This window comes from Erinaceus europaeus, chromosome 5 (genome assembly GCF_950295315.1).
Source record: "Erinaceus europaeus chromosome 5, mEriEur2.1, whole genome shotgun sequence".
Classification (NCBI taxonomy): Eukaryota; Metazoa; Chordata; class Mammalia; order Eulipotyphla; family Erinaceidae; genus Erinaceus; species Erinaceus europaeus.
Window position 1 is genome coordinate 33,772,503 of NC_080166.1, and position 27,677 is coordinate 33,800,179.

A 27,677-nucleotide genomic window follows, 5' to 3' on the forward strand; every position below is an offset into this window, starting at 1 on the left:
CCGACGGAGAAATGTACTTTCCTCTCCTCATGAGGGACTTTACAAGGTCCCACTGAGAATGGAAAACACTGGTCCCAACAAAGTGTCTTTCCTTGCTCTCAGACAGGTCTATTGTTTGAACAGAGATACAACAAGGTTACACCAGGCATTGTCAAGTTGCTTCTATGGCTTTAGAGTTGAAGTACTATATGATCATTAGCATTTTTTTCCTTTTTTTAAAAGCACTACTCAGCTTTGGTTTATGGTGGTGCAGGGGATTGAACCTGGGACTTCGGAGCCTCAGGCATGAGAGTCTCTGCATAACCATTATGCTATCTACTTCCACCCTCATCAGCATTTCTGATACTTGTGCTTAACCATTTCCTTTGTGGAAGCCCGGTTCACAAGTGACCCTGCCTCTCAGTCTGTAAAATGACAAAAGAATAGCGGGGACACTGGGGCTGCTGGAGTGGGCCATGGGCATAAGTGCTCTGAAGCCCCGGCATGCTGTTAGGAAAAGGCAGAGTCATTCTCTTCAACGCTGAGCACCCCCCACTCCCATCCCCACCTGGAACGGAAGCTGCTCTGGGCAAATGGGAGAGCCATCCTCGTCACACCAGCGTGTTTAGCAGCAAGGTCCTGGGACCACTGTGTACAAGGCAGAATCGAGGAGGATTGGGGGCACATGGCACGAAGGGTCTGAAGTTGTCACCAAAGTGACACCGCCAATGCAGGAAGAAGGGTGGTCTGAGACTTCGGGGTGGGTAACATGGATGGGACTCTCTCTAGCCTTCTCCATGGGGAGGAGGAGAAAGGGAAAAAAACTGCAATGGTTTGTTTAAATGAATGTCACACACCTTAATACTTCTTTGAATCTTCTGCTGGCCAGATATATAGCATGTAAAGTATAACTGGCTCTGAACTGAGACAGGTGACAAGACACTTCTATTCCCAAGAACTGGATAAATCATCTTGGCATAGCAGAGGAGCTAAAGTCTCGAGTCCTAGACTCCCTCTCATCCCAGCCCTTTCTCGTGGTAAGCCGGCACTCCAGGCTTTATATAATACTTCCACAGCAAATGGCAGTGGGAATTCTATTTAGTATGGGTTGAGTAGCAATGTCTTCTGACGAGTAATACTAGAGACCTTGTTTGAACTGTATAGTTGGGGGGGGGGGCATGAGGGAAAAAAACTTGAGAAGTAGCTCTTTTCCTGAAGGCTCAAGTTTACTCTCTGAGCACTGGGCTGATGTCCCCACCTCTCCTTCCCTCCCTCCCTTCCAGCAGTAAGCTTCAGTGAGACACACTGGTCTCAGATCAGAGGGGCTGGACTCCTGTCCCCAGCCATCAACAACGCTCCTTTGCCGCAATCACCCCACGATGGGTCACACATCTCCCAGATCCACGAACTCATCTTCTCGTTTAGCCAAGTCTTCCTCATCTCCCAAAGTTTTCCAGCCACTGGTGGGCAAGACAGGCTTCGAGGAGTGTCGCTGCAGCAAGGCAAAAGGGAACAGAGAGGACAGGCGGGCAGAGTTCCTCAGCAAGGAGGGGGCCTTGGCCTGCAGGGCCCCCTGACTGTTGTTTCGCTCCTCGATCTTCTCCTGCAGGCTCTGCACTTCCGCCATCATCTCCAAAAGTTTGCTCATGGTGGCCACTCTGCCGCCGCCCAGGATCTGGGCCTCGGGGATCCAGCGCAAGTAGCGCTGGGCCCACACTTTGACCTCTGGCCCTTCGATGCGTGGCAGCAGCAGGCCGTGGTGGTCGCTGGGCTTGCTGTGCCAGCTGTCATAGAACTCCCGGAAGCTGTCCTGCAGCTCATCTGAGGGGTTGATCAGTTTGCTAATTCTCTTGCCCAGTAGGTTTTTGATTAGGTGGTCTGTCTCCTCCCTGAAAAATCCTCGTTTAGGAGATGATTTTGATTGGGTAAGCGGCAAAGAAAGCTGGCGTTGGTGATGCTTTGAAAGAAAACACAAAACAAGCAGAGATCTCTGGTTAGCCTGAGAGTGTGGTCTGGGGCAAACATCTGCTGCAACAGGTCATGACACCTCTGATCTGCCTGTGATTGAGAATTCATCCTAGTACTAACACCCAGAGAAGACAGGGCTCTCCCTTTACCCCATGACACAGATGTCAACAGATGAAGAAATGGGCCAAAACAAGTGCACACAACTCCAAGGGAAACAGAAGCACTGAGAGAAGCTTCCAACTCCCCTCTCAGCAAGGCACTAAGGATTCTTTCTTTTTCTTTCTTTTCTCTTTTTTTTCTTTTTCCTCCAGGGTTATTGCTGGGCTCGGTGCCTGCACCATGAATCCACCGCTCCTGGAGGCCATTTTTCCCCCTTTTTGTTGCCCTAGTTGTTGCAGCCTCGTTGCGGTTATTATTGCCATTGTTGACGTTGCTTTGTTGTTGGATAGGACAGAGAGAAATGGAGAGAGGAGGGGAAGACAGAGAGAGAGGGGAGAGAAAGATAGACACCTGCAGACCTGCTTCACCGCCTGTGAAGCGACTCCCCTGCAGGTGGGGAGCCGGGGGCTCGAACCGGGATCCTTACGCTGGTCCCTGCGCTTTGCGCCACATGCGCTTAACCCACTGCGCCACCACCCGACTCCCTCTTTTCTCTTTTTAATATTTATTTTATTTTCGAGAGAGATGCAGAGAGAGAATGACACAGAGAAACACCAGAGCACTGCACAGCTCTGGCTTATTGTGGTATGGGGGGATTGAACTTGGGACTTTGGAGCCTCAGGCATGAGTCTCTTTGCATAACCATAATGCTATCTACCCCCACCCTTGCACTAAGGATTCTTGAGGCACAACATTAACTTAAGACAGACTGCTGATTTAGGGGAGTCTGAGGGTCATGCCTATTTGTTTAATGCTATATGAGGAGTGAAGCAGTTCTGCAGGTGTCTCCCCCCCCCGCCTTTTTTTAAAAAGATTTTATTTATTTATTAATGAGAAGGATAGGAAGAGAGAGAGAAAGAACCAGACATCTCTCTGGTATATGTGCTGCTGGGGACTAAACTCAGAACCTCATGCTTGAAAGTCTATTGCTTTACCACTGCACCACCTCCTGATCCACCACTCTCCCTCTCTCCGTCTCCTTCCCCTTGCAATTTCTCTCTATCTTATCAAAATAAAATAGAGAGAGAGAGAGAGAGAAAGAAAGGGGGAAAAATGCCGCCTAGAGTGGTGGATTTGTAGTGCCAGCACTGAGCCCCAGTGATAACCCTGGTGGCAAAAAAAAAAGAAATGAAATGAAAACTTAGATATTTCGTGAGAGAAAGAGGGGAGGGCCAGCACACTCCCCAGTATATGTGGAGCTGGGGGTCTAAACCTGGGGCATCATGCATGCACTCTATAGCTGAGCCACCTCCACAGCTGCCCTGTCTGTCACCAATATTTGTGAGACTTACCTTGGTATTTAGGAGGGAGTGAGAGAGAGCAGAGCACTGCACAGCTCTGGCATATGGTGGTGTCAGGAATCAAACCTGGGACCTCCGGTGGACAAGACTTGTGTTCAACTGACGATCTGTCTTCTGACTCCTCCCTCCTCCTGTTTTTTTTTTTTTTAAGAGTGCAAAATGTTTCCTCTTTGAGAACTTTAGGGGGGAATGTTGGTATGCTTCTAGTTCTGCTGCTGGGATCTCTTCTGTTACATTGCTTGAGGTTGTGGTCTATTTACATGGTCATTCTGTTACATTGGTTTGGTCTCACTCCTCTGCCTCCCGGAAATTTGGTTTAGCCCTCACTAGTTTTGCGCTTTTTCCTTCTCCCCACCCCTTATCCCTACATACTTGCTGGGTTCCTGACTCTGCCGCCGGAGGAGAAAGATGGAGGAAAAAAATTGTGTGGTGATTAGATTAGATTAATTTTTTGAACCATTGTTGCTATGTTTCATATTGGTTTGTTCCCCTTCCCCCCAACTCTGAGAGAATTGGTTTGGCCCTTGCTAGTTTCGCGCCCCTTTTTCTCCCCGCCCCCTATGCTAAGGAGGTCCAGAGTCCCAGCAGCAGCTGCAGAGGGAGAATGATGGAGAAGCACATGGTGTGGTGATTTGCCCGTTCGTGAATAAAGATTAAACTGCAGCTTCTCAGCCCAGCCGTGTGTCCCTGAGTCTCTCTCTACCGCTGCGACGCTAGCCCGGCCTGCTGGAGCCCCCGAACTTTAACAACAAACCGTTGGCTCATAAATAAAGAAATACAGCTTCTCTGCTCAGCCTTGTGTCCCTGGTCGTCTGTCTACCGCCACGAAGCTAGCCTGGCATACTGGCGCCATGAACTTTGACGACAGGGGAAGCTTCTACAATATGCTGAACACCTTCAAGGAGGCAGTACCACCAACCCAAAGACCTGCCTGGTAGCTTTCAGGAAGTAACTCTGTCGACTGGTAATTAGGAAATCGGTAGGTAGGTGGTTAAGAATAAGTCATAAAGATTCCTTTAGACAGAGAGAAAGGCGGGGACTAAAGGAATTTGGGGAATGAGCTGAATTAGCCAGATGGTTCTGTTTGCTGAGCTGCTCAGAGTAGAAAATGTAAGAACATTTACACTTTTCCTTCTTTTATAACTCTACTGGCAGTCAAAGCAAGTGCTTATATTAGAGTGTGAAAGGTTGTTGAGATGGGTAAAATAGTCAGAAGAGGTGGGAGCAGGCCAGTGGTGTGTCTAGCTGAGCACACACATTATAATGCTCAATGTCTGGGTCCAACACCACTGCAAGGGAATGTTTCATGAGTGGTGAAGCAGTGGTTCAGATGATTATCTCTCTCCCTCTCTAGCACCACCTAGGCCTACCGAAGCAGTGCTCCAGACTCTCAAAAAGTACATAACTCAATCTCAAACAAACAAAAGTAAAACTGAACCTAAGCAGAGAAATGAAATGCAGCCTTCCAAAAGGGAGCCTGAGGGGCTGGGGAGAGAGCATGATGGTTATACAAAAGACTCTCATGCCCGAAGGTCCGAAGACTCAGGTTCAATCTCCAGCACCACCATATGCCAAAGCTGAGCAGTGCTCTGGTCTCTCTGTTTCTTTCTCCCCCACCTCTCTCTCTGCATCTTTCTCTATATATCTCTAATTAAAAGTAAAGTAAAGTATTAAAAAGAAAGAGGGGAGGAACCTTAGTTTCTTCTCCTGGAAAGTTAGTAGTAAGTAGTTAGGCTCGGTGGCCCCTGAGTCCACAGCTTGCCTCTCAGACCAGGGCTAGTTCTGAGATCCTGAGAGGTAAGGTGTGCATGCTGCCACCAGGGGGCACAATACACTGAAGAAAAAAAATGGACCTCTGGCCTACCTGCTCTGGGGCTCAGGGCAGTCAGCAGGAATGAGGGATCCTGGGAGAGAAAATGGACACCCAAGGCCCGAGACCTATGAAATAGAGCACTGGCTTTGGCTCACCTGAGTGCCCAGGCCTCCAGAGTGAAGCCACCTCCCTCACCAGAATTAGCCAGGACCCCTGGAACAACACCCCCCACCCCCGGGGGGGGGGGGAGGCAGGAGCAGAAGTGAGGTGAAGGAGAGCCTGGGGACTTGCTACCTTGTGGAATCTGATTGGGAGATATTCCAGACCTGGAGACGGAGCTGAGAAATTCCATGTAAATCATGTATCACTAGGGAATTTGAAGTGTTGTGATAACTTGTGAAAATAGGAAGGCTTATCTAAAGAGACCCAAATAATTGGGCATTGGGGTGACTCATTGAAGAACAGTCCTTGGGTCAAGTCTGGCCTGAGGCCTGTTTTTTCTGACTGCCTTGTCCTACAGTGAGGGAGCTGAGGCAGAGACTGGAAGACGCTTGACAGGCTGGTCAGGGTCCTGGCTCACGAAGGTCCTGTTATTGGAGCCAAGGCCCAGCACACATGAGCAAAGCCACACAGTCAATGTTCCCTTCGCTCTGCTGACCACACATTCAGGCAGGAGTAAGACACCAGATTCCCATCATAGACCTCAACCCTGCACACTCTCTATAAGCCACAGGTCATCCCAACCTGCATGGAGCATCTGTGCAGATGCAGAGGTGTGACTCATGGTCATCTTACTTTGCAGCGCGATCCTTTCCGCTGGCCCCTGTCCAGTTTCGGTTTGGCTACGTAGAGGGGGTTTTGGAGCAGTGTCTGAGCTTTGGGTTCAAACTGTACAGACCAGTCCCACACAGTGAGCAGATTCAAGGGCTTGCTTTGTATGTCCAGGTTTTCCCTGCCCTGCCAAAACAAGCATGTGTCATGACAGCGTCCAGGGAGAGCATACCCAAACTCCCCCGGGACGGGTGCCAGGAAGGGTGTGCCTACCCTGCCTGGGACCCACACCCATGGGCCCCAGCCCCACATTCACAGGCTGCCAAATGCGGCTCACTGGAGGCTTTTGAGGAGGGAGGTGGGTAGAACACTTTTTTTTTTTTTATTATTATTTTTATTTATTCCCTTTTGTTGCCCTTGTTTTACTGTTGTAGTTATTCTTGTTGTCGTCATTTTCTGGATAGGACAGAGAGAAATGGAGAGAGGAGGGGAAGACAGAGAGGGGAAGAGAAAGATAAGACACCTGCAGACCTGCTTCATCGCCTGTAAAGTGACTCCCCTGCAGGAGGGAAGCCAGGGGCTCGAACCGGGATCCTTATGCCGGTCCTTGTGCTTTGCGGAATATTTTCTTTTCTTGTGGGACACCAGCCAGCCATGACACTGGGCACTTCCCACAATCTTCTGAGGTCATTGTTATTTTCCCAACTCACTTCTGGGGAAACTGAGGCTGGCAGAACAGAAGTAAACTGCTTGAAGGCCCGAAGCTGGTGAATAGCAGGATAGAGGTGGGAAGCCTGGCTCTGTGACCCGGCCCCACTCTCCACCTCCCACCAAAACTGGTTGGTCTAGGTAAGCTCTGAGGTGCGAAGGCTAGACAGAACCCTGAGAGGTCAGCCTTGAGGCTGAAGTGGTTTCACTTGCAAATTCTGGCTATCTCCCTTACCGGCAAAGTAATCCAGGCATTAGGCAAATGAAAAAGGCCAGTGTTACAAAGGAGGACTTTCTGCTCAGTCCCTCAGTTCCCACAAGTACTGTGTGACCTCAGGCAAATTGCTTATTATTTCTGTGCCTTGGCTCCTCCTGCACAATGATGCTACAGGCTACAGGGAATAAACACCAACGGCTGCAAAGTACTCTGGGCCTCAAGTCTAGTTTGTGTCATATGGGTGTCATTATTTTATTGTCATTGTTTTTGTTAATAACTAATTTTGGAGACAGAAATTGAGAAAGGTAGGGAGAGTCAGGGAGAAAAAGAGAGAGACACCTGCAGTACTGCTTCACAGCTCATAAAGCTTCCTTCCTGGAGGTGAGGAGGACCGGGGGCTTCAACTCAGCTCCTTGTGCATGGAGGCGTGTCTCAACTGGGTATGCCACCACCCCAGTCCCCTTGTTGTTGTTATTACTATTTTTGTTTACTGCTGTGGTTTCATGGCTCCAGAATGACTTTTTCAGATAGAAAGCGACAGAGACAAAGAATGGGGAGAGTGAACTAGACCACAGCACCGTAGCTTCTTTTAATGTGGAAGGGACTAGACTCACACTGGGTCGTACACGTGGCAAAGCAACACACTATCCAAGTGAGTCACTTTGCCAGCCCCATTGCTTTTTCTCTTCTTTCTCTCTCTCTCTCTCTCTCTCTCTCTCTCTCTCTCTTCTCTCATTTACCACAGCACTATTCAATTCTGGCTTATAGTGGTGCTGGGGCTTGAACCTGAGACCTTTTGGTTCCTCAGGCATGAAAGGATTTTTGCATAGTCATTATGCAGATATCTCCCCAGTCCCCCTAACACTTTTCCTTAAAGATCATCTGCATCCTCCTTGTGAGACAGCATGTCTCTGATACACCAATTCCTGCAAGGGCTCTTACCATGTTGATGTCTTTTTGATGAGGTGAGTTAAAGAAGAAGGTGCTGAAGATGGGAATGTAGAGGCTGTCTGACAGCACGGTCAGGTATGTCTCCGTGAACTCAAAGGCAGGGGGATGCTGGTGCATGAGCTGCCAGACGCAGTCTAAGAACAGCAGGAACATGGGGACCTGCGTGAAAACAAAAGACACGTCACCGAACGAGAGCTGGGGTCCACCAGCGCTGCCCTGAGTGCAGGCAACAGTCTCCTGGACATCTACAGGATGACCACTTTTTTTTTTTTTAATATTTGTTTTTCCCTTTTGTTGCTCTTGTTTTCTTGTGGTAGTTATTATTGTTATTGATGTCATCATTGTTGGATAGGACAGAGAAATGGAAAGAGGAGGGGAGACAGAGAGGGGGAGAGAAACACAGACACCTGCAGACCTGCTTTACTGCCTATGAAGCAACCCCCCTGCAGGTGAGGAGCCGGGGGCTTGAATCGGGATCCTTACGCCGGTCCTTGTGCTATGTGAGCATAACCCGCTGCACTAGCACCAGAACCCTGGGATGACTACTTCTAAGCACTGTATTCTTCTTTTTTTTTTTTTTTTCTAAGCACTGCATTCTTAAGGAGCACAGTGATTCTACCCAATCCCAAGTGGTAAAGATTCCTGGACTAGTTTTCCTGTGTGAAGCATATTTCAAAGATGAAATATGGGGACCAGGTGATGGCACACCCAGTTGAATGCACGTGTTACCATGTGCAGGGACCTGGGTTCAAACCCCTACTCTCCATCTGCAGAGGGGGAAGCTTCACAAGTGGTGAAGCAAGGCTGCTAGTGTCTCTCTCAGTTTCTGTCCTATCAAACACAGGAAAAAGAAATGGCCACCAGGAGCCATGGATTTATCATGGAGGCATCAACGCCTAGCAGTAACCCTGGTGACATTACAAAAAAAAGACAAGGAGGCTGGGAAGTCCCTATCAAATAAAACTGGAGGGGGGGAGTAAAAATGGCTATCTGGAGTGGTGGACTGGTAGTGCACCAAGCCCCAGCAATAACCCTGGTGGCAACTTAAAAAGAGAAGGAGGAAGAGGAGGAGGAGGGGGAGGAGAGAAAAACCCACCAAAGATGAAATATACAAAATCTTATTGTTGATCAGCACCCAGATGAGCATTTGCAATTGATTTCAATGATAGCAAAGACTAATTTTGTTTTAAAGAGAGAGAGAGAGACAGCACAACTCCAAAGCTTCCTTCATTGCCCTGTCGGCTGGGTTCAAACCTGGTTTGCGCACATGGCAAAGCTATTTCTCCAGCTGCTCAATTTAATGCTGACACATCAAGGAAGATCAGTAACAAAACCACACTTTGCCCCTAATAGAGTGGCTCTTTGCCAGGTGCATTATTGGAGTCCCATTAACCTTGCAAATTAGCTCCTCAGAAAGATAGAGTGATTTGGCCTAGGAGGCGTCACAGTGGATTAAGTATCAGACCTTCCAGCATGAGGTCCTGAGTTCAACCCCTGACACTGCATGTTCTAGAATGATGCTCTGGTTCTCTCTTTCCTTCTCTTCTGTCTCATAAACAAATAAATAAATCTTAGAAATAAAGGGAAAAAATAAAGAATTCATTCCAAGACTGAGAGAGTGGCTTAAATAGAAAGAAGACTCCAGGTTGAGTGAGAGAAGCCTCAATCTCTGAGAACACACCAAGCCCTTGCGAGCAAGAACCACAGCCCCGTTCCCACAGCTACGGTGTCATGCTGTCCAAACTGCATATGGACACGCATCAACCCAACTAAGCAAAACCACAGGCCTCGCCACTGGCACGTGTTGACTGAGCAGGTGATTTAATTAAAGAAAAGCCCACCTGTCTTCATTCCTTCTTCACACTAGTGATGCAGCTGGAGGAGTTTGTATGGCTGTGACCATGGCAAGTCCACCACAAGATGGGGGCTCATTTTCACTACAGAACCCTGTGCAGTGTCCTGGGCTTGAGTTTGGAGGCAAAAGCCTGGGGCAATTCACATAACCACAAGGCAGGAGACAGAGTACCTAGCCCAGAGCTACTTGCCTTCAGGTCCTGTTAATGAACAGCATTAACATAAGCCTCTGTTTTATCTTGAAAAGATGTATGAGCAAGGAAGATTTACTTTGTGTCCTTATGTAACACCTATTCCTAATTCTCTCTTCCTCCCTCTCTTTTGTCTGTTACCCCTTGCTTTTCATTCTTTCCTTCATCCTCCCTCCCTCTTTCTTTTCCTTTTGTTCTTTGGATCAACCCAGGTACTCACTCATACACACAAAACATGCACTCTAGGCTATACCCTGGTCTCATGATGTTTTTTTGTAGGAAACTTGCACCCTGAGCCCTTTTCCTTCTCCTTTTTAAAGATTTACTTATGGGGGGGGCTGAGATTAGGGGGGAGTGATGTGAGCACACTATTCTGGCATATATGATGGTAGGGACTGAACTTGAGACTTCCAACACTCTATCCACTAGAATACCTCCAGGCCACTACTTTTTTATGCAAAGATTAACTGAGCAGAAATTGCAAGACTCTCCCAAATTGATTTTATTTAAGTTTTACAATGTATAATTCACTGCCAATGTGAATTATACATACACCCTTGGTGTACACAACTCAAAAGAGGAGCTAGCATGATGCCAACCAGACTTCCCTGGACAGACAACCCCACCAATGTGTCCTAGAGCTCCAATTTCCCAGAACCCTGCCCCACTAGGGAAAGAGAGAGGCAGGCTGGGAGTATGGATTGACCTGTCAATGCCCATGTTCATCAGGGAAGCAATTACAGAAGCCAGACCTTCTGCCTTCTGCATCCCACAATGACCTTGGGTTCATACTCCCAGAGGGCTAAAAGAACAGTAAAGCTATCAAGGGAGGGGATGGGATACGGAGTTCTGGTGGTGGGAATTGTGTGGAGTTGTACCCCTCTTATCCTATAGTTTTGTCAGTTTTTCCTTTTTATAAATAAATTAATAATAATAATAATAAAGGAGATTCCAAACAGACTTGTTAACATCCTTGTCCTCCAGGAAGGGTTATAATGTTATGTAAAGCTTCCAGCTCCTCCAAAGTCCAATAGTGAACCGACAAGGCCCTATTGACAGGCCTATCCAGTGTGTACTTTGAAAGCAAAACCCTGAGGTCTGGCATGTGTCTTTGGGACTGAAATGGTCACTCACCTCCTCTTTGTCACTCTGACGCAGGTGGTTGCATCGATCCAGAAAACAGTGCCCGCCCATGATCCACTCCTTCTGGACGAGGCTTTGGAAGCCAACCCGGGTCCTGCAGTGGGGGTCCATCATCACTTGCACCAAGGAGGAGAGGAGGCAGCAGAGGTCGGATGCATTCTCCTCTAGCAGGGCCCCAGCAGGGGTGCAGAGAGGAAGGAGAGGTGAGTGTTAAAAGGTGGCCAAGTGAGTTCACATCCACAGGTATAGCAGGGTTCCACTCTCTGCTGTAAGGGAAGAGCCTGCTTTTTCCCACAGCATGGCTGGAACTGAAAGGAGCCACACTAAGCTAGGAAATAAGTCAGAAGGAGGATAGACATAGGATCATGTCACTCATATGTAAGATACAAAGAAACAGATGACCCAGGTTCGAGCCAAGCCCCCACCACACTGAAGGAAGCTTTGTTGCTATGGCATCTTTCCCTCCATCTCTGTCTATCTTAGAAAGCTGGTCCAGAGCAGAAGTCTCAGTGACAACGAGAGAGAGAGAGACAGAGAGAGAGAGAGAACACACAAGGGAATAGGCAAAGTCAAAACCCTTAGACTACAAGGTCTTAGCTGTTGCCAGATTAGGAGTGGAAGAGTGTTGACAAGGTAGAGGGGTCTGCGGTAAAGGGGTATTGTTGTCTTGACGGTGAGTGTGAAGATGTGTAAAGATTATGAGACCGCCCCCACCTGCAAGGGGAAATCTTCACGAGTGGTGAAGCAGGGCTGCAGGTGTCTCTCCGTTACTCTCCCTCTCTGTCTCCCCTCTCTTCTCAATTTCTCTCTGTTTCTACCCAATAATAAAAAAATAATTAATTAATTAAAAAAAGAAAAAAAAAGATTATGAGACCTACAGCTCATAATCCAGTGTTACCTCAGTAAAAAAAAAAAAAAAAAGAAAAAAAAAGGAAAATTAAATAAAATAGAATTAAACACCCCATGGTGGTAGGGGAGATGGAAGTTGCTCAAGGACCTTACAAACAGAAGTGTCCCTAACACTAAGGCCTGTTATCAAACATGACCGTCACATTCTAACTCTTTAAAGTCAAAGGCCAGTGAGGAGCCACTTCTAGGCTAAGTGTCCAGCACAGATTCCAGACATGGGTCTTTTTCCTGAACAAACACACATGATGCCCCTGTCTCTGTTGGCATGTGTATGTCCATATGTGCCACACTGTGGGGCCAGACTCATGCATGCAAGGGTGACTTCCTGGCCCCTTGCAGACCATGCTGAAAGTCCCTCCAGCTCCATCACTGCACTCACTCTTCTGAGACCCAGCTTCTTCTCACACTCACCTTCTTAGCCATCTCTCTTCATTCCCATCTCCTCTCTCTCTGCTCTGGAGAGAGTTTAGCATTTCTGGACTTCAAATACAAAGTGTTCAGTACTCTGCTCTAGGGCACTTCTCGTTTTTCTCTGGGAAACACAAAAGTACCTGCATCTCTTTTCTGGCCTCAGAGGAGAAATTCCCCACGGTTCACTTCCATGTATCTGCCCTGACACACACTGTACAAATCCTACACTGTGACTCTCTCCCAAGCACTTACTTAAGTGTTTGGGACCAGTTGGCACAGGAGACCACATACTCACTCCCAATTAGTTGTCTTAGGATGAATCTGAACTGTCTTTCTCTCTCTCTCTGTCTCACCTTTTGTCAAACAGTTGAGTGGAGCTGTGTAGGAACCAAGCCCTAGTGATAAGCTTGGGGGGGGGGGGGGGAGACTGACCTATAACCCTGAAGCATAACAGAGCTAGGTGGAGACAAGCTTCAGCTGCAGGTATACATGAGTCTAATCCAGGCATAAGGAATCTTTTCTTCTATCAATGGTCATTTGGGTGTTTACAACGCCATTTGTGGGTCACACAAAATTATCAACTTAAAAACAAGTACTTAATGCAGCTGCGAAAAAAGCTGCAGTGGCCAGACCAAGTGATTTCAAGGGCTTGACATTCCCCACCAATCATCTCTACAGAAAAGCCTTTTCTTTCTAGTGTTGCCAGGTTTGAAAATGGTTTCACTTTAAGGGAATCTCCCACCTTGCACAAGAGGTATTAACAGGCCAGTAGCAGGACAGGGAGCTTCAGGATGAGATTTCAGTGGAGTTGCAGCTCAGCAGGCTGGTAAAAGATCAAGTGGCAGTCCAGTCACACAAGCCCAAGACTCAGATTTCATTTCGTGCAAACTGTTGTGATTAGCAGCCTGATGAAGGCTTCTACCTCTCTGACCCCCAGTTTGTAGCCCCTCCTCCACCTCACTGGTCACTTAGCATCCTACTCTGTCACTATGAGTAACATGCTTGGGCCACCTTTCCTGGGAGGCAGTCAGAGCCCAGCACATAGTAGGTACTTGATAAATGTACTGAAATCCAAGCCAGTGAGTCAGCATCAGGCGGTGCTAAAACTACAGGTAGACAAGCCTCCATGTGCCCAGAGCAGCTAAATCTCACAGCCATGAGAAGTGTTGGGGAAATGATAAAAGCATGAGGCCATGAGAGCATGGGAAGATCTATTTAATCTGAAGTGTAGGGCTATCAGAAAGAAAATAGTCTTAAACAGCAGATTTAGCTCAGATATAAACAATCCCACCAACCATCTCTGCAGCAAGGCTATTTATACTTGATTTTGCACCTTCTGCACTTTCTGTCCTGTCTGTCCAAGTGGGAGGCTGAGGCCTCTAAGAAAAGCAAATCTGGGACCACAATGTTTCTATGGTGACCACTCAAGGTTGTTCTACAGACAGACAAAAAGCCAACAGTTACAGCAGCCTGGGTCTCCTTACATAGGAGGGATTATCAAAAGAAGAGCTCAGTGCTGCATGATGAAGCTGCCATTCCCAGCAGGCATATTTGCTACCTTTCCTTTCCTTTCTCTTTCTCTCCTCTCTCTCCCTCCCTTCCCTTTCTTTTCTCTCTTTCTTTTTGACAGAGACAAAGAGAAATGGGGGAGAGAGGAAGAGAGAAGAATATATCTACAGCACTGCTACACTACTTATTATTGCTAGGGCACTACAAATCTACAACCCCTGGAGGTCTGTTTTTTCTTTTCTTTTTTTTTTTTCTTGTTTCTAATTTTCACTAGATAGGACAGAGAGAGAAAAAAAAAAAAGACAGACACTTGCAAACCTGCTTCACTGTTTGTGAAGCGGAGCCCCTGCAGGTGGGGTGTGGGGGTTCCAACCCAGGTCCTTATACTTAGTAATATGCTTAACCAGATGTACCACTACCTGGACCCCTGGAAGTACTTATTTTTAAACTATAATACTAAAATCCAAAACAGAGACTGGGGAGATAGCATAAGGGTTTGCAAAAAAAAAAAAAAAGACTTTTATGCATGAGGCACTAAAGTCTCCAGGTTCAATCCACAGCACCACCATTAAGCCAGAGTTGAGCAGTGCTTTGGCAAAGTAAAATAAATAACTAAAATGGAAACCATTTTTTTAATTTGTTCTTGAAATATATTACCTAAAAGAAGGATGTTCATATTTTGTGCTTCCAGACACTCAGCAATCTCTATTGCTTTTTTCAGGCACCGTCTAAATAGAAAGAGAAAGGCGACATTAGGCCTTGAGCTTGGTACATAAACCGTAAGAAATTTATAGATGGTCTGACTTGATCTTCAGTTTTCTATCTCATTTTTATTTTCATGCTAAGATACTCCACTAAAGAAATAAAAGACTGTGGCTGGAGAACTGGTCCAACTGGTAGAGTGTCAGGCTTCCATTCCCGAGGTTCCCAGTTCGATTCCCAGCATTGCATGCAAAATGGTGTGCTGGTCTAGCTCGCTTCTTCCTCAATCTTTCTTTCATATGCACAAATAAAAAAAATAAATAGAATAACTCATTTAAAAGAAAAAGAAGAAACAAATGACTACTTAACATTATTCAGATACTAAGAGGCCTGCTTACTAGGAACTTAAAATGTTCAGCAGAGCGTTCTACAGTTGATGTGAAATGCTCTTAGGAGACTTCTTTCTTTTTTTCTTTCTTTTCCTTTTTTTTTTTTTTTTTTTTTTGCTTCCAAGTTATCGCTGGGCTCCTGGCCTGCACTATGAATCCACTGTTTCTAGAGGCCATTTTTTCCAATTTGTTGCCCTTGTTGTTGCGACTGTTGTAGCTGTTATTGTTGTCATAGCTGTTGTTATTGGATAGGACAGAGAGAAATTGAGAGGAGGGGAATACAGAGAGGAGAGAAAGGCAGACACCTGCAGACCTGCTCACCACTTGCAAAGCAACCCCTTGCAGGTGGGTAGATGGGGGCTCAAACCGGGATCCTTATGCCGGCCCTTGCACATTTCGTCATGTGCGCTTAACCCGCTGCGCTACCGCCCAGAACCTTCTTAGGAGATTTCTAAGCAAAGAAGTGCTGACTCAAATCCCACAGCTGAGTCTGCTGGTGAGGCCCAGCTAGACCCACAACAGCCCACATCTGGAAATGGCACTGCAGGCTCATCGTCCAATTTGAGCTCACCTGCCCCAGGTGTCATCGTGGTAAAAAGGACCTAGTGTGGCGAGAAACACTTCAGTATCTCCAGGTGCAATACTCCCTGTACGTGTAGCTCTGACTTGCCTCTACCTCCCCAGGGCTACACATACACAGCAGCTCTGTCTGTGGTGGTGCCTTCCTTGGTACTCCACCCTCTGCCCACCTGACACAGAGATGGAACCTACTACACCACTTGTATAAAATGATATATTAGAAGATTAGAATTAGAAGATGTGTGGCTGGCTCTTCCATATACATTTCTTAATGAGCAGTGTGCTGTGGCTCCCTAGCTCAGCTCTTAACCTGGTGCACTACCGCCCGGCCCTGCCTGTATCTTTATTTAATGGCAACACAGAGGAACTAGACAAATTCCACAGTGGGAAGGGAAATATAATTCTATTTTCTGAGGATCTAACCTCATTTCCAGACACAAACGAACTGACATTAATCATGATTTCTTATTATTTTTTATGACTTATTTACTCAACACGAGAGAGAGAGAGAGATAGAGAGAGAACACCAGAACATTATCTCTCTGGCATATGCAATACTATGGGGATTGAATCTGGGACTTCATGCCTGCTGGTTTGATGCTCTACCTACTGAGCCACTTTCCAGGATGTAATCATGGCTTAAAATTGTCAGTAGTTAATATACATTGAAGATACCTTTTCTCTAAAAAGGTATTCAGTAAAGATGGGGTTCCTTCCCTTCCCAATGTCCAGGATATTTCCAGGAGGCCTTGGGGGTACTATGCCCTTTTAGTAGATTTTCAGTCCCTAGCCTATAACCTAGTGAACATAATTCCTTTGTACAGATAGTATATCTGTTTTTATCAAATGTGAAACAGCAATCAGTAATAAGTAAAATCCAGCGAGCACTGAGCAGAATGAGGCCCAAGAGTATCTAACTGTGAGATACAAATCAGTCAAATTCTTTGCTGGTTTGCTTTCTGGCTCTGAATTACAGAACTGTAAAATCTGTGAGCAAAATCATGGTGAGAAATACCTGACGATGTCGAGCCAGCTGCTACTTTCCAGCAGGGAAAACCACTTTATGTCAGTGTCCCAAAATTCAGTGCTATTATCTAAGAAAAAGAAGAAAGTGAGTCAAGAGGCCACATCACCCACACCCAGCCTGACCATTCAACTGAGCCATTCAAGAGCAGGGCCAACACAAGAGCCCACCTGGACAGTGCATTGCTTTGCCATGTGCCCCACCCAGGTTCAAGCTTGGCCTCTGCCACACTGGAGGAAGCTTTAATGCTGTGGTCTCTTTCTCTCTGCCTCTTGGTCTCTATCTGAAAAAGCCAGCCCAGAGTGGTGAAGCCCTGGAGATGACAAAACAAAATTTAAAAGCAAGAAAATGTCTATACAAAGGAAGCCTGGGAATGGCTCACCCAGCAGAGCACACACATTATCATATTGGAGAACCCAGGTTTGAGCCTCCGGTTACCACAAGGGACAATTCACAAGTGGCACTATAGTGACCCTCCTTTTATCTCCCTAGGAAAAAAAAAAAAAAGAAAGAAAGGGAGAAAGAAAAAAAGGAAGAAAAAGAAACTCCTGGGACCAGAGGAATCATACAGGAATAGGGCCCCAGCTCTGTGGCAAAAAAAAAATTAAATAAATTTCAATGTTAAAAAATTGTGCCTGAAAAAAAAAATTGTGCCTGCAGGGAGAAATGGGAGTCACTCATGCACAAAGCTCCCAGTGAAAGACAAAAACAAGAATAAACCTTAAACCAAACAGATCAGTCATTTTATAAATCACTCACTGTAAAAGAAGCCAGTGAATAGACACTGCAGTACCACAACTTGCCTTAAAAGGTGAAGCTCACCCTGGCCAGGAGCAAGGGAAAGGAGAGGGTGGTGGTCTGAAGAAAAACGGAGAAGGGTGGGTGGCAATGGTAGCTGGTCCCTTAGTTACTAGTCCCTCCCCTCTAGGACATCAGCCCTCACGACCATGAGCCTCTGTGTTACCACAAGAAACCTGGCGAATAGGGCCCCAACTTTGCCCTGACCCATGCAGCATGGCCTGTCCCATCTGACAGGAAGCCTTGCTTGCTGTTCCCCTCACCTATCAGAAACAGCTGCTTAAATTTAGAGTATGCACTCTGGATTTCCTGCAGGGACAGGAAGTTGCTTGACAGGTCTTCTGTTTTGACATTTTCATAGGGAGGTCTGTGGATGATCCTGTAAATTCTAGGTAGCAACAAACAACAAGAGGTTAGGATAGGCAGGGACTAGAAAGAGTTCTTTCCTGAGTGCTGACTATTAACCAAGATTTTTTGTAAGGAGCTTAGAAGGTTCCCTTTAGCGTTCTCCCACATAATTATGGCATGATTTCCACTGATTACCACCCTCAGTCAAAGGACATGGAACTAGAGGCTCTTGGAGAGGAACAACCTGGTCCAAGACTATGCAGCTTATCAACTAATAGAGCCATGATTTGAACCAAGGCAATTTCACTCTCAAGCCTGTCCCTTTTCTGGTCTTGAGTCATCCACTTTGGAGTTTGTTTTTTTAACCCTACAGATGGAAAATTTTCAAACATGCAGAAAAGTAGACTAGCACAGTGACCTTTACCATAACCTAGATTTGAAAAGAATTAACATTTACAGACATCATGCTACTTCCCCCAGACACTTCTGTGTGCATCTCTATAACAATGCAGGTGATGGCTTCCTCCCTCCCTTCCTTCTTTCCTTCCTAGTCATCACTGGGGCTTCAATACTCCAAGATGACTTTTTCTGATAGCATGACAGAGACAGAGACACAGGAAGAGGGAAAGAAACCATAGCACCAAAGCTGCCCCCAATGTGGTGGGACTGGGTTTAAGTCTAGGTTGTGCACATGTCAAAGCAGGCACATTATCCAGGTGAGCTTTCTTGCCAGTCCTACTTGATATATTCTGAATGATTAGTTGTCCTGACTCCTTTCAGAGTAGTTAAGAATGGCCACTCTGAGTTGAATTCCTGAGCACTATGACAGAAATGGACATACATACTGCTAAGGAAGTGTTCCTGCTTTTCCTGGAAAACAAGAACAGAGCGAAATAATGACATGTACTGACCCATCCAAGAAGCTCTTCTGTATTTGTAAAATGCCATCATCCTGTTCTTTGGGCAGTGCTGACATTTTCAAAAGGGCACATCCATTGTGGCAGGACCAACACCATATCTGCAGAGATGAAAGATTTCGCAGGAATAATGTATACAAACTGGCACAGGACAGGTCAGGTCAGTGTTGAAATTCACATCAGAAAATTTGTAGTCTCAGGATGGGGAGATAGCATACTGGTTATGCAAAACAGTTATACCTGAGGCTCCATGGTCCCAGGCTCAATCACTAGCACCACCAATAAGCCAGAGATGGAGTGTCTATCTCTCCATTAAAATAAATAAATTATATATATGTATGTATACATACACACACACACACACACACACACACACACACACACACACATATATATATATATATATACAGTTGTAACCTCAATACAAAATATGTTCAACTTCACTAAGCTATGGTGAGGAGGTGACTCTTCAAATAGAGCATACATGCTACCATGCTCAAGGACCTGAGTTCAAGTCCCAAGTACATACCCACAGGGGAGACACTTTACAAGTAATGGAACAGTACTTTAAGTTCTCTCCTTCTCTCTGTCTCTCTCCTTCTCTGTCTCTACCTCTACCTCTGCCTCTCACCCTCTATCAAAAAAGAAAGTTAAAAAGAAAAATAATGGCCACTGGGAATGGTGCAGTCATATTGGCACAGAGCTCCAGCACTAACCCTGGTGACAGAAAACAAAAACTAGGGGGCCGGGCAGTAACACAGTGTGTTAAGGTCGTCACTTCATGAGTGGTAAAGCAGTTCTGCAGGTATCTATTTTTCTCCCCCTCTGTCTTCTCCTCTGGAGATTTCTCTGTCCTATAAAAAAGAGAAATCAACAATAAAAAATTTTTAAAAATTTTAAAAAGGGCAACAAAATGGGAAAAATGGCCTCCTGGAGTAGTGGATTAGTAGTGCAGGTACCAAGTCCCAGCGATAACCCTGGAGGCAAAAAAACAAACAACAACAACAAAAAAACTAAACACTCACAATAATAAAGACAGATTTTTCAAACAACTAGGTCTAGGTAGTCAGAATTAGACTCATTTGTAGTCCAACACACACTTGGACTAGCTTTTAATACATGGAGGCTAGATGAGAGTATTATTACTGGATTAATATTTATTGCTGGAGTAGTTTCTCTTGAACACTTTATATGAATGAACTCATTTTAGTTTTTGATGTGACAGTCTGAGGTTAAGTGTTATTGTCAGCTCCACTAAGAGCAAGAAACTGACGCTGGAAGAGTCTAAGTCTCAGACAGTGGCACAAAGGGACCACTGCTGTCACTGAGGTTCTCGACAGAGAGAACGGAAAGGTGGCTTCCCTGCATGTAGTGATGGGAGACCTATGCGTGAAGAGTGACTCATCAGGTTGGGAGAAATGTACCAATGGCTAAGAGACTGTGTCCACCTGTAGGGAATGTACCCTCTCAAAGAGGAAGTCAGTCGACCAACATGACAGGAGACAGAGTGTGGTCAGTGATGGAAGAGAGAGTTTCAAGGAGCAACAAAAGAAGGGCAAAGGTGAGAGGAAATGTATGAGTGATAGGTTGAAGTGTTTAGGCATTTTTCTGGCTATGCTGGGAGTTTTTGTTTCGTTGGTTTTGCAGGAAGGAAAAGCAATTAGAAATGATCCTAGGAGCCAAGTTGTTGCCAGCAGAGTTTGGAGGGGAGTGGAGGGGAGAGGGGAAAGCTGGCCGGGGTAAGGTATACAACTGTGGACTTTGGCCACCATACAAAGGCCTGGCTAAGGGGTAGAGGGAGGCGAGAGCCAAGCCTCTACAGAGCCAGCCAAAGCTCAAAGGTAGAGTTAGCGGGAGGCAGTGCCCTTTGTAATTCTGCTATGTTGATTGGCTGACAACACTGTGGATGGGGAGATTAGAGACCTCTGCACTGCACAGACACATCTGGGAGGGGAACTGGTGAAGGGCTTCAGAGGAAGATGAAGGAATATGTCTGGTGCCAACAGGACATCCACATGGAGACATTGGGGGAAGCAAACCAGATGTGCTCAGGAGGGGAACGCAGGGCTGGAGTTTGAAACATGGGAGCAGAACAAGGAAGAGGGTGAATCCCTCAAAAACAACACAGGCTCCCTTCTTGGGGATATGTTATCTCTCAGTTCTGTTGTTTTCAATGGGCTGGCTTCATGGGCGGGTAACAGACGACCAGGGACTCATGGTTGAGCTGTATGCAGTATCTCTTTATTCATGCAGGACGCAGCGCAATTTATACCAAGCTAAGCTAACTAAACACTACAAACAATCTTGTCCTTATAAATATACTAGCCCAGTAGGGTGGGCACAGGATGCGATGCAGAGAGGGTGGAGAGAAAAGTGACTGGTGAAAATCAGGGTATGACGAGGAGAGGGGGCGGAGCAGGTGAGAATTCTACCACTAAACCACCAATGTCCTGGAGGGAGGGTGGTGCTTGTTAACAGAGGTTATGTAAATAGAATGAAGTGGTTATGTAAATAGAATAGTGTTAAGCAGGGGGGACTAAACTAATGAAACAGAAGGGGTTTTTAGAAGCATACCAACAATTCCCCCTTTCTTTTTAACTAATGGCCATAGTATCAGGATTGTGGGGTGAACAGAAACCTATATCGTACAGGCGTTTTCAAAAGAACTGGCATAAGACATGGAAAACAAAATAGGCGACCAGCAATAACCAGTGTGATGCCAAGGGGAACGTTTCTTGCCTCAAAGGGCAAGGCTTAGCAGGTGAAAGGGCATTTCTTGCTTCTGGGAATGCTTCATGCCTCTGGGGGCATCTCTTGCCTAAAAGGGCGTTTCCTGCCTCTGTGGGCATAACCTAATAAGGAGGGGCAGTTTTCTGGCTCTGGGGACAGAGCCTGCAGGAGAGGGAACATGGTCTATAAAGTCTCAAGGCAACTGGCTGAAGTTAGTCTTTGAGAAACACAGCAGCATGTACCAGTAAGTCCGATGGAGGTGTCAGTCCAAAGTAGATGACCATGGAAGAAAATGCCAGGGGATGAAACGCTGCACTTCTGTCTCGATGGGGAATGTCGGCCACCAGAATTCTGCTTTTCTGTAGAGAGTGAGCTTTGGAGTCTGTGAATCTGTTTCTTCAGGTCGTGCCAGGTCACATCATTGGTTTCCGGGGGTGTGTTGTAGTCATTCCATCTTGTAGGCGATGTCAGAGAACAGGATTTCTAGGAATTCCATTTGAGTAGATGCTTTTTCATGTGAAGACTTGACAGCTGAAATTCACTTACTTGTCAAACAAAACTTGTAGCAGATTAGAAGTTTACTATAATTGACAACTCCATTATAATTGGAAGTCCTTTCTAGTATGATTTTAAGGTTGTTTAAACAGTTTAAACTCAATAAAATGTGGAAAGGTAAACAGAAGAACCACGGTAGAAGCCTCAGGCATGAGAATAATTAACATAATCATTGCACTATCTGCCCCGCCCATAACTCATACAATTTTCAGGATTAAACGTTTCAGATTTATGTCAAGATGTAAAAAAAGAAATCAAAGGAGGATAAAACAATTTTTTGGATTGTTTCTGGATGTCTCTAGAAATGGCTGCATCTAGCTTTTTTTTTTTTTTAAGTCAATGTCATACAAAAATTCAGTCATTTAAATCACTCTCTTACAAAACATCTCACCATGTAGTATCAAAAGTCCCCGGAGGGCGTCCTAGTCCAAAAAGCTCTTCAAAATTCCATTTAGGGTGCTTCTGACTGTTCCTGCTGGATTGCTTCAGTCATCTGCTTTTAAAAGCGTCTTCTCATCGAAGAAAGAATCCAATCAGGAGAGTAGAACTAACCACGTGTCTCCATTCTTGGGGACTGCCAGGGTACTGGAGAACGCTCCTCAAATTAGAGTAGTCCTTCTCCATGGGAAACATGTGAGAATAAGTCCAGGAAGTCCCAGTGGAAATCTCCATGCATATCCCAAGGTCTACGACGGTCATAAAGAACCAAATTGTGGCCCGGAGCAAAATGTAGTCCTTTTCCTCAGGAAACATGGGAGAGGGAATCCAGAAAGTCCAAGGAGAAATCTCAGTGTATCTCCCAAGCTCTATGATTAGGGTCACAAGAAACCAAAGTTCCCGGTCAGGGAAACAAAGTGTGGCCCAGAGCAAAATGTTCCAGAGACAGAGTAACTGTCTCATGATGAAACAGTAGAGGCTTTGGCAAACCTCTTCATAAGTAGAAGAGAAGACCATAGTGCATAGGTAGGCAAAGTCTTCACTTATCTGGGAGTTGCGCAGGTCCGGTCCCACACTGTAGGCGCCATTATGTTGTTTTCAACGGGCTGGCTTCATGGGCAGGTAACAGACGACCAGGGACTCATGGTTGAGCTGTATGCAGTATCTCTTTATTCATGCAGGACGCAGCACAATCTATACCAAGCTAAGCTAACTAAACACTACAAACAATCTTGTCCTTATAAATATACTAGCCCAGTAGGGTGGGCACAGGATGCGATGCAGAGAGGGTGGAGAGAAAAGTGACTGGTGAAAATCAGGGTATGACGAGGAGAGGGGGGCGGAGCAGGTGAGAATTCTACCACTAAACCACCAATGCCCTGGAGGGAGGGTGGTGCTTGTTAACAGAGGTTATGTAAATAGAATGAAGTGGTTATGTAAATAGAATAGTGTTAAGCAGGGGGGACTAAACTAATGAAACAGAAGGGGTTTTTAGAAGCATACCAACACAGTTCTTTAAGATTCATAAGGAGGAAGTTCTAGTATAGTGGGTGAAATCAAGGGTATGTCTGCTCTTCCCAAGGCCAACCTAAGCAATGTTCAGAAAGCACCCATCTTTGACCCTCTGCCAAAGGCAGCATGTTTCAAATGCCCAAAAGGTCCTACCCCTGTAAAGTGGGCACAGTTCACTTGAAATAAGAGACATGAAGCCATGGCTGGGTGACAGGCTCTAAGAAGTACAAGGACCTTAATCCCTTTCATGTTTTCTTCTGGGAGAGAAAGGGTTGGCTAGGCTGGGGAGACACCATAATGGTTATGCAAAAAGACTTTCATGGCTGAGGCTGAGGTTCCAGGTTCAATCCCCAGCACCACCAAAAACCAGAGCTGTGCAGTGCTCTGGTCTTTCTCCCTATATCTCTCATTAAAATAAAGTAAAATACTAGAAAGAAAGAAAGAGAAAGAGAGGAAGAAAGGAAGAAAGGAAGGAAGGGCTGGATTAGGGATCAGGCAGTGGCACACCAGGTTAAGCGCACATGATACAACGTCCAAGGACCCATGCAAGGATCCTGGTTTGAGCCCACGGATCCTCACCTGCAGCAGTGAAGCAGATCTGTAGGTGTTGTATGCTTTACATTGGGTTGTTCTAGCTCTCCCCCTGCCAAGAAAATTGGTTCAGTCCTGCTAGTTTTCGCGGGCCCGCTTGTCCCCGCCCCAAGGAACCCTGAGAGAGTTCCAGAGTTGCAGAGTTCAAGAGTGCTTGGCGCCGCTGCGGGGGAAAGAGGCAAGAGAGTTCTACTATTTGGTGATTAGTTTGGGTTAGTTTATGAATCGTTGTTCCTGAATAAAGAAATACAGCTTCCCTGCCCAGCCTTATGTCTCTGGTCGTCTCTGTTACCCGCCCGTGAAGCTAGCCCGGCCAGCTAGAGCCTCCGAATTTTAACAACATGTAGGTTTCTATTTTTCTCTCTCCATCTCCCCCTCTCATCTCAATTTCTCTCTGTCCAATAAAAATGGAAAAGTGGCCCCCAGGAGCAGTGGATTCATAGTGCAGGCACCAAGCCCAAGGGATAACCCTGAAGGCAAAAAAAAAAAAAAAGTTGGCTCTCGATGATGTCTAAACATAACTATTTTTTTTTTATTTGGAACAAAGCATAAATGTCTCATTTAATCTGAGGTGCAGACTGGGCAATTCCATTATGTTTCTCTTTGAAACAGCAAGCAGGAGCTGTCAAGATGGCTCAGCAGTACTGTTCCTGCTGGTGTACATGAGGCCCCAGGTTCAAGCGCTGTCACCATGTAGAATGGCAGAATTGTGCTGTGGGCTATCTCTCAACAAGATATTATTAAGGAAGGAAGGAAGGGAAAGGAGGGAGGGGAACACAACAATAAATAAAAAACATGCAAAATTCTTGGGCAGAGAGACTTCTCATTGGAATTTGGCAAAAGGCACATCTACTGCTGTAATATGTACACTTTCTTTTAAAAAATATTTCTTTTTCCCCCATCTTCATTAGGACAAAGAGAAATTAAGAGGGGGGTGTGAGATAGAGAGGGAGTCATACCTACAGACCTGCTTTACTGCTCATGAAGCTTCCCTCTTGCTAATGGGAAGGAGGGACTTGAACCAGGGGCCTTGTGTGTGGTACTGTTCGCACTTAACTAACTAGGTGTACCACCACCTGGTCCCATGTGTACACATTCTATCTGGGTTCTTTATATGAATGGCTTGATGATAGAGAAGAAACACAGTGTATTAATCTTGCTTATTTTTCTGAGGCTAGATTACTTACTATTTGGTACATCTTAATAAAGTGTCTCTCTTATTAGAGTGAAAGGCAGAGCTTTAGGGACCATGTATTATTAGAGGCTAGAAAGCAGTGGAATGGAGAAAAGGCATCATCATGGAGGCACAGTGTAAGGGCCAGAGGGTAGCTCACTCGTAAGAGTGCATGTTACCAAAAGCGAGAACACAGGCTCAAGCTCCTAGCTTTTACCTTCAGGGGGAGCTAGTGCTCTTTGTCTCTCCTTTCTTTCTTTTCTTTTTTAAATATTTTTTCTTTTTTTTTAATATTTATTTATTCCCTTTTGTTGCCCTTGTTATTTTATTATGGTAATTATTGTTGTTGTTATTTATGTCATTATTGGATAGGACAGAGAGAAATGGAGAGAGGAGGGGAAGACAGGGGGAGAGAAAGATAGACACCTGCAGACCTGCTTCACCACCTGTGAAGTGACTCCCCTGCAGGTGGGGACCCGGGGGCTTGAACCAGGATCCTTACTCTGGTCCTTGCGCTTTGCGCCACCTGTGCTTAATCCACTGCGCTACTGCCCGACTCCCTCTTCTTCCCTCTTTCTTTCACCCACTACCAAAAGGGAGAAAAGAATAAAATTACAGAAGCCAGACCTTCCACCTTCTGTACCCCATAATGACCCTGGGTCCATACACCCAGAAGGATAAAGAATAGGAAAGCTATCAGGGGAGGGGATGAGATATAGAGTTCTGGTGGTGGGAACTGTGTGGAGTTGTACCCCTCTTATACTATGGTTTTTGCCAATGTTTCCTTTTTTTTTTTAATATTTATTTATTCCCTTTTGTTGCCCTTGTTCTTTTATTGTTGTTGTTGTTATTGATGTTGTTGTTGTTGGATAGGACAGAGATAAATGGAGAGAGATGGGGAAGACAGAGAGGGAGAGAAAAAGACACTTGCGAGCCGCTTTACCACTTGTGAAGCAACCCCCTGCAGGTAGGGATTTGGGGGCTCAAACTGAGATCCTACACTGGTCCTTGTGCTTTGCACCAACTGCACTACCGCCCAACTCCCCAGTGTTTCCTTTTAATAAAAAAAAAAAAAGAAGAAAAAGAAAGAAAGAAAGAAAGAAAGAAAGGGGGTTAACTGCAGGTGGTGCCAAGTGCAAAGACTGGAATAAGAATCCCGGTTCAAGCCCCCGGCTCCCCACCTGCAGGAGAGTCACTTCACAGGAAGTGAAGCAGGTCTGCAGGTGTCTATCTTTCTCTCCCCCGTCTTCCCCTCCTTTCTCCATTTCTCTCTGTTCTATCCAACAATGACAACATCAATAACAGCAACAATAATACAATAAGGGCAACAAAAGGGAATAAATAAATAAATATTTTTAAAAAAATAGAAAGAGGAAGGAAGGAAGGAAGGAAGGAAGAAAGGAAGGAAGTATGTATGTATGTATATATGTATGTATGTATGTATGTTCGGGCAGACGAAAGAGGCCACCAGAAGCAATGAAGTTGTAGAAGCACAGAGTCTCATCAATAATCCTGGTAGCAAAAAGGAGACTGGGGAAGTACAGGCACCCAGAAGCTGAGACAGGAACACATAAAAGGCAAGAAATGGAAGACATATTCAGTATCAAGAACTGCCAACAGCTCCCCACCTGCAGGGGGATCTCTTCACAATCAGTGAAGCAGGTCTGCAGGTGTCTATCTTTCTCTCCCCCTCTGTCTTCCCCTCCTCTCTCCATTTCTCTCTGTCCTATCCAATAACAACAATAAAAAAATAAAGAACAAGGGCAACAAAAGGGAATAAATAAATAAGTAAATAAATATTAAAAAAAAAAGAACTGCAGCAATGACACAGTTTGAACTCAGGTCCTCAAACTTAGGTCTATCATTCTAGCTACTTTGCCACCTCATCAGTCAAATAGTTCTTGTTAGTATTGTCTCCAGGGTTATCGGTGCCTGCACTACAAACCACTGCTCCTGGAGGCTACTTTTCCCCTTCTGTTGCCCTTGTTGGTTATCATTGTTGTTGTTAATGTTATTGTTGTTACTGCTGCCATTGTGCTGCCTGTGAAGCAACTTCCCTGCAGGTGGTGAGCTGGGGGCTCAAACTGGGATCCTTAACCCAGTCCTTGTACTTTGCACCATGTGTGCTTAACCCGATGTGCTACCGCCCGACCCCCAAAATAGTTATTTTCAACAAAAAATATTCATGTTAACATGCAATGAGTTTATTACTAGAATAGACTCAATATTTTTTAAATTTTTAAGATGGCAGACATCAATAAATGCAACCCTCACAGAAAGAAGAAGAAAAACAAAAACTATGTAATTCTTAACTCTTAAGAGTGTAGAGTCTTGAGACTAGGAAGTCTGAGAGACACTGCTTTAATTTCAAAGGCTGCCAACTGTGAGGGTGGGCCAACTGTAGCCCTGAGACATGTTTCTCAAATGTCTCCATCAGTAGCCATTAGTAGGAATTGGAGAGGGAAAAAAAAAAAATCATACAAGGCATATCTCTGGGCTTCTGAGAATCAGGAAGATTGGCAAGCCCTGGTGCATGT

At 45.6% G+C, this 27,677-nt stretch overlaps 1 protein-coding gene across 2 annotated transcripts in view; it reads right to left on the bottom strand.

The window, feature by feature from the left end:
- Positions 1-841: 841 nt before the first annotated feature.
- The window catches only part of MTMR12 (myotubularin related protein 12), an 83,938-nt gene continuing 57,102 nt past the window's right edge, over positions 842-27,677 (bottom strand). Inside the window, exons 9-16 of one of the 2 annotated variants that reach the window (XM_016191469.2) lie at positions 18,636-18,742; positions 17,640-17,764; positions 16,570-16,648; positions 14,542-14,612; positions 11,047-11,219; positions 7,859-8,026; positions 6,016-6,177; positions 842-1,936 (exon numbers count right to left, since the gene is read on the bottom strand). In XM_016191469.2, coding sequence (XP_016046955.1) covers positions 1,364-1,936; positions 6,016-6,177; positions 7,859-8,026; positions 11,047-11,219; positions 14,542-14,612; positions 16,570-16,648; positions 17,640-17,764; positions 18,636-18,742 — 1,458 coding nt within the window. In that variant the 3' untranslated portion in view covers positions 842-1,363. The remainder of the gene's footprint in view (positions 1,937-6,015; positions 6,178-7,858; positions 8,027-11,046; positions 11,220-14,541; positions 14,613-16,569; positions 16,649-17,639; positions 17,765-18,635; positions 18,743-27,677) is intronic. The other variant, XM_016191466.2, reaches the window with a different exon arrangement.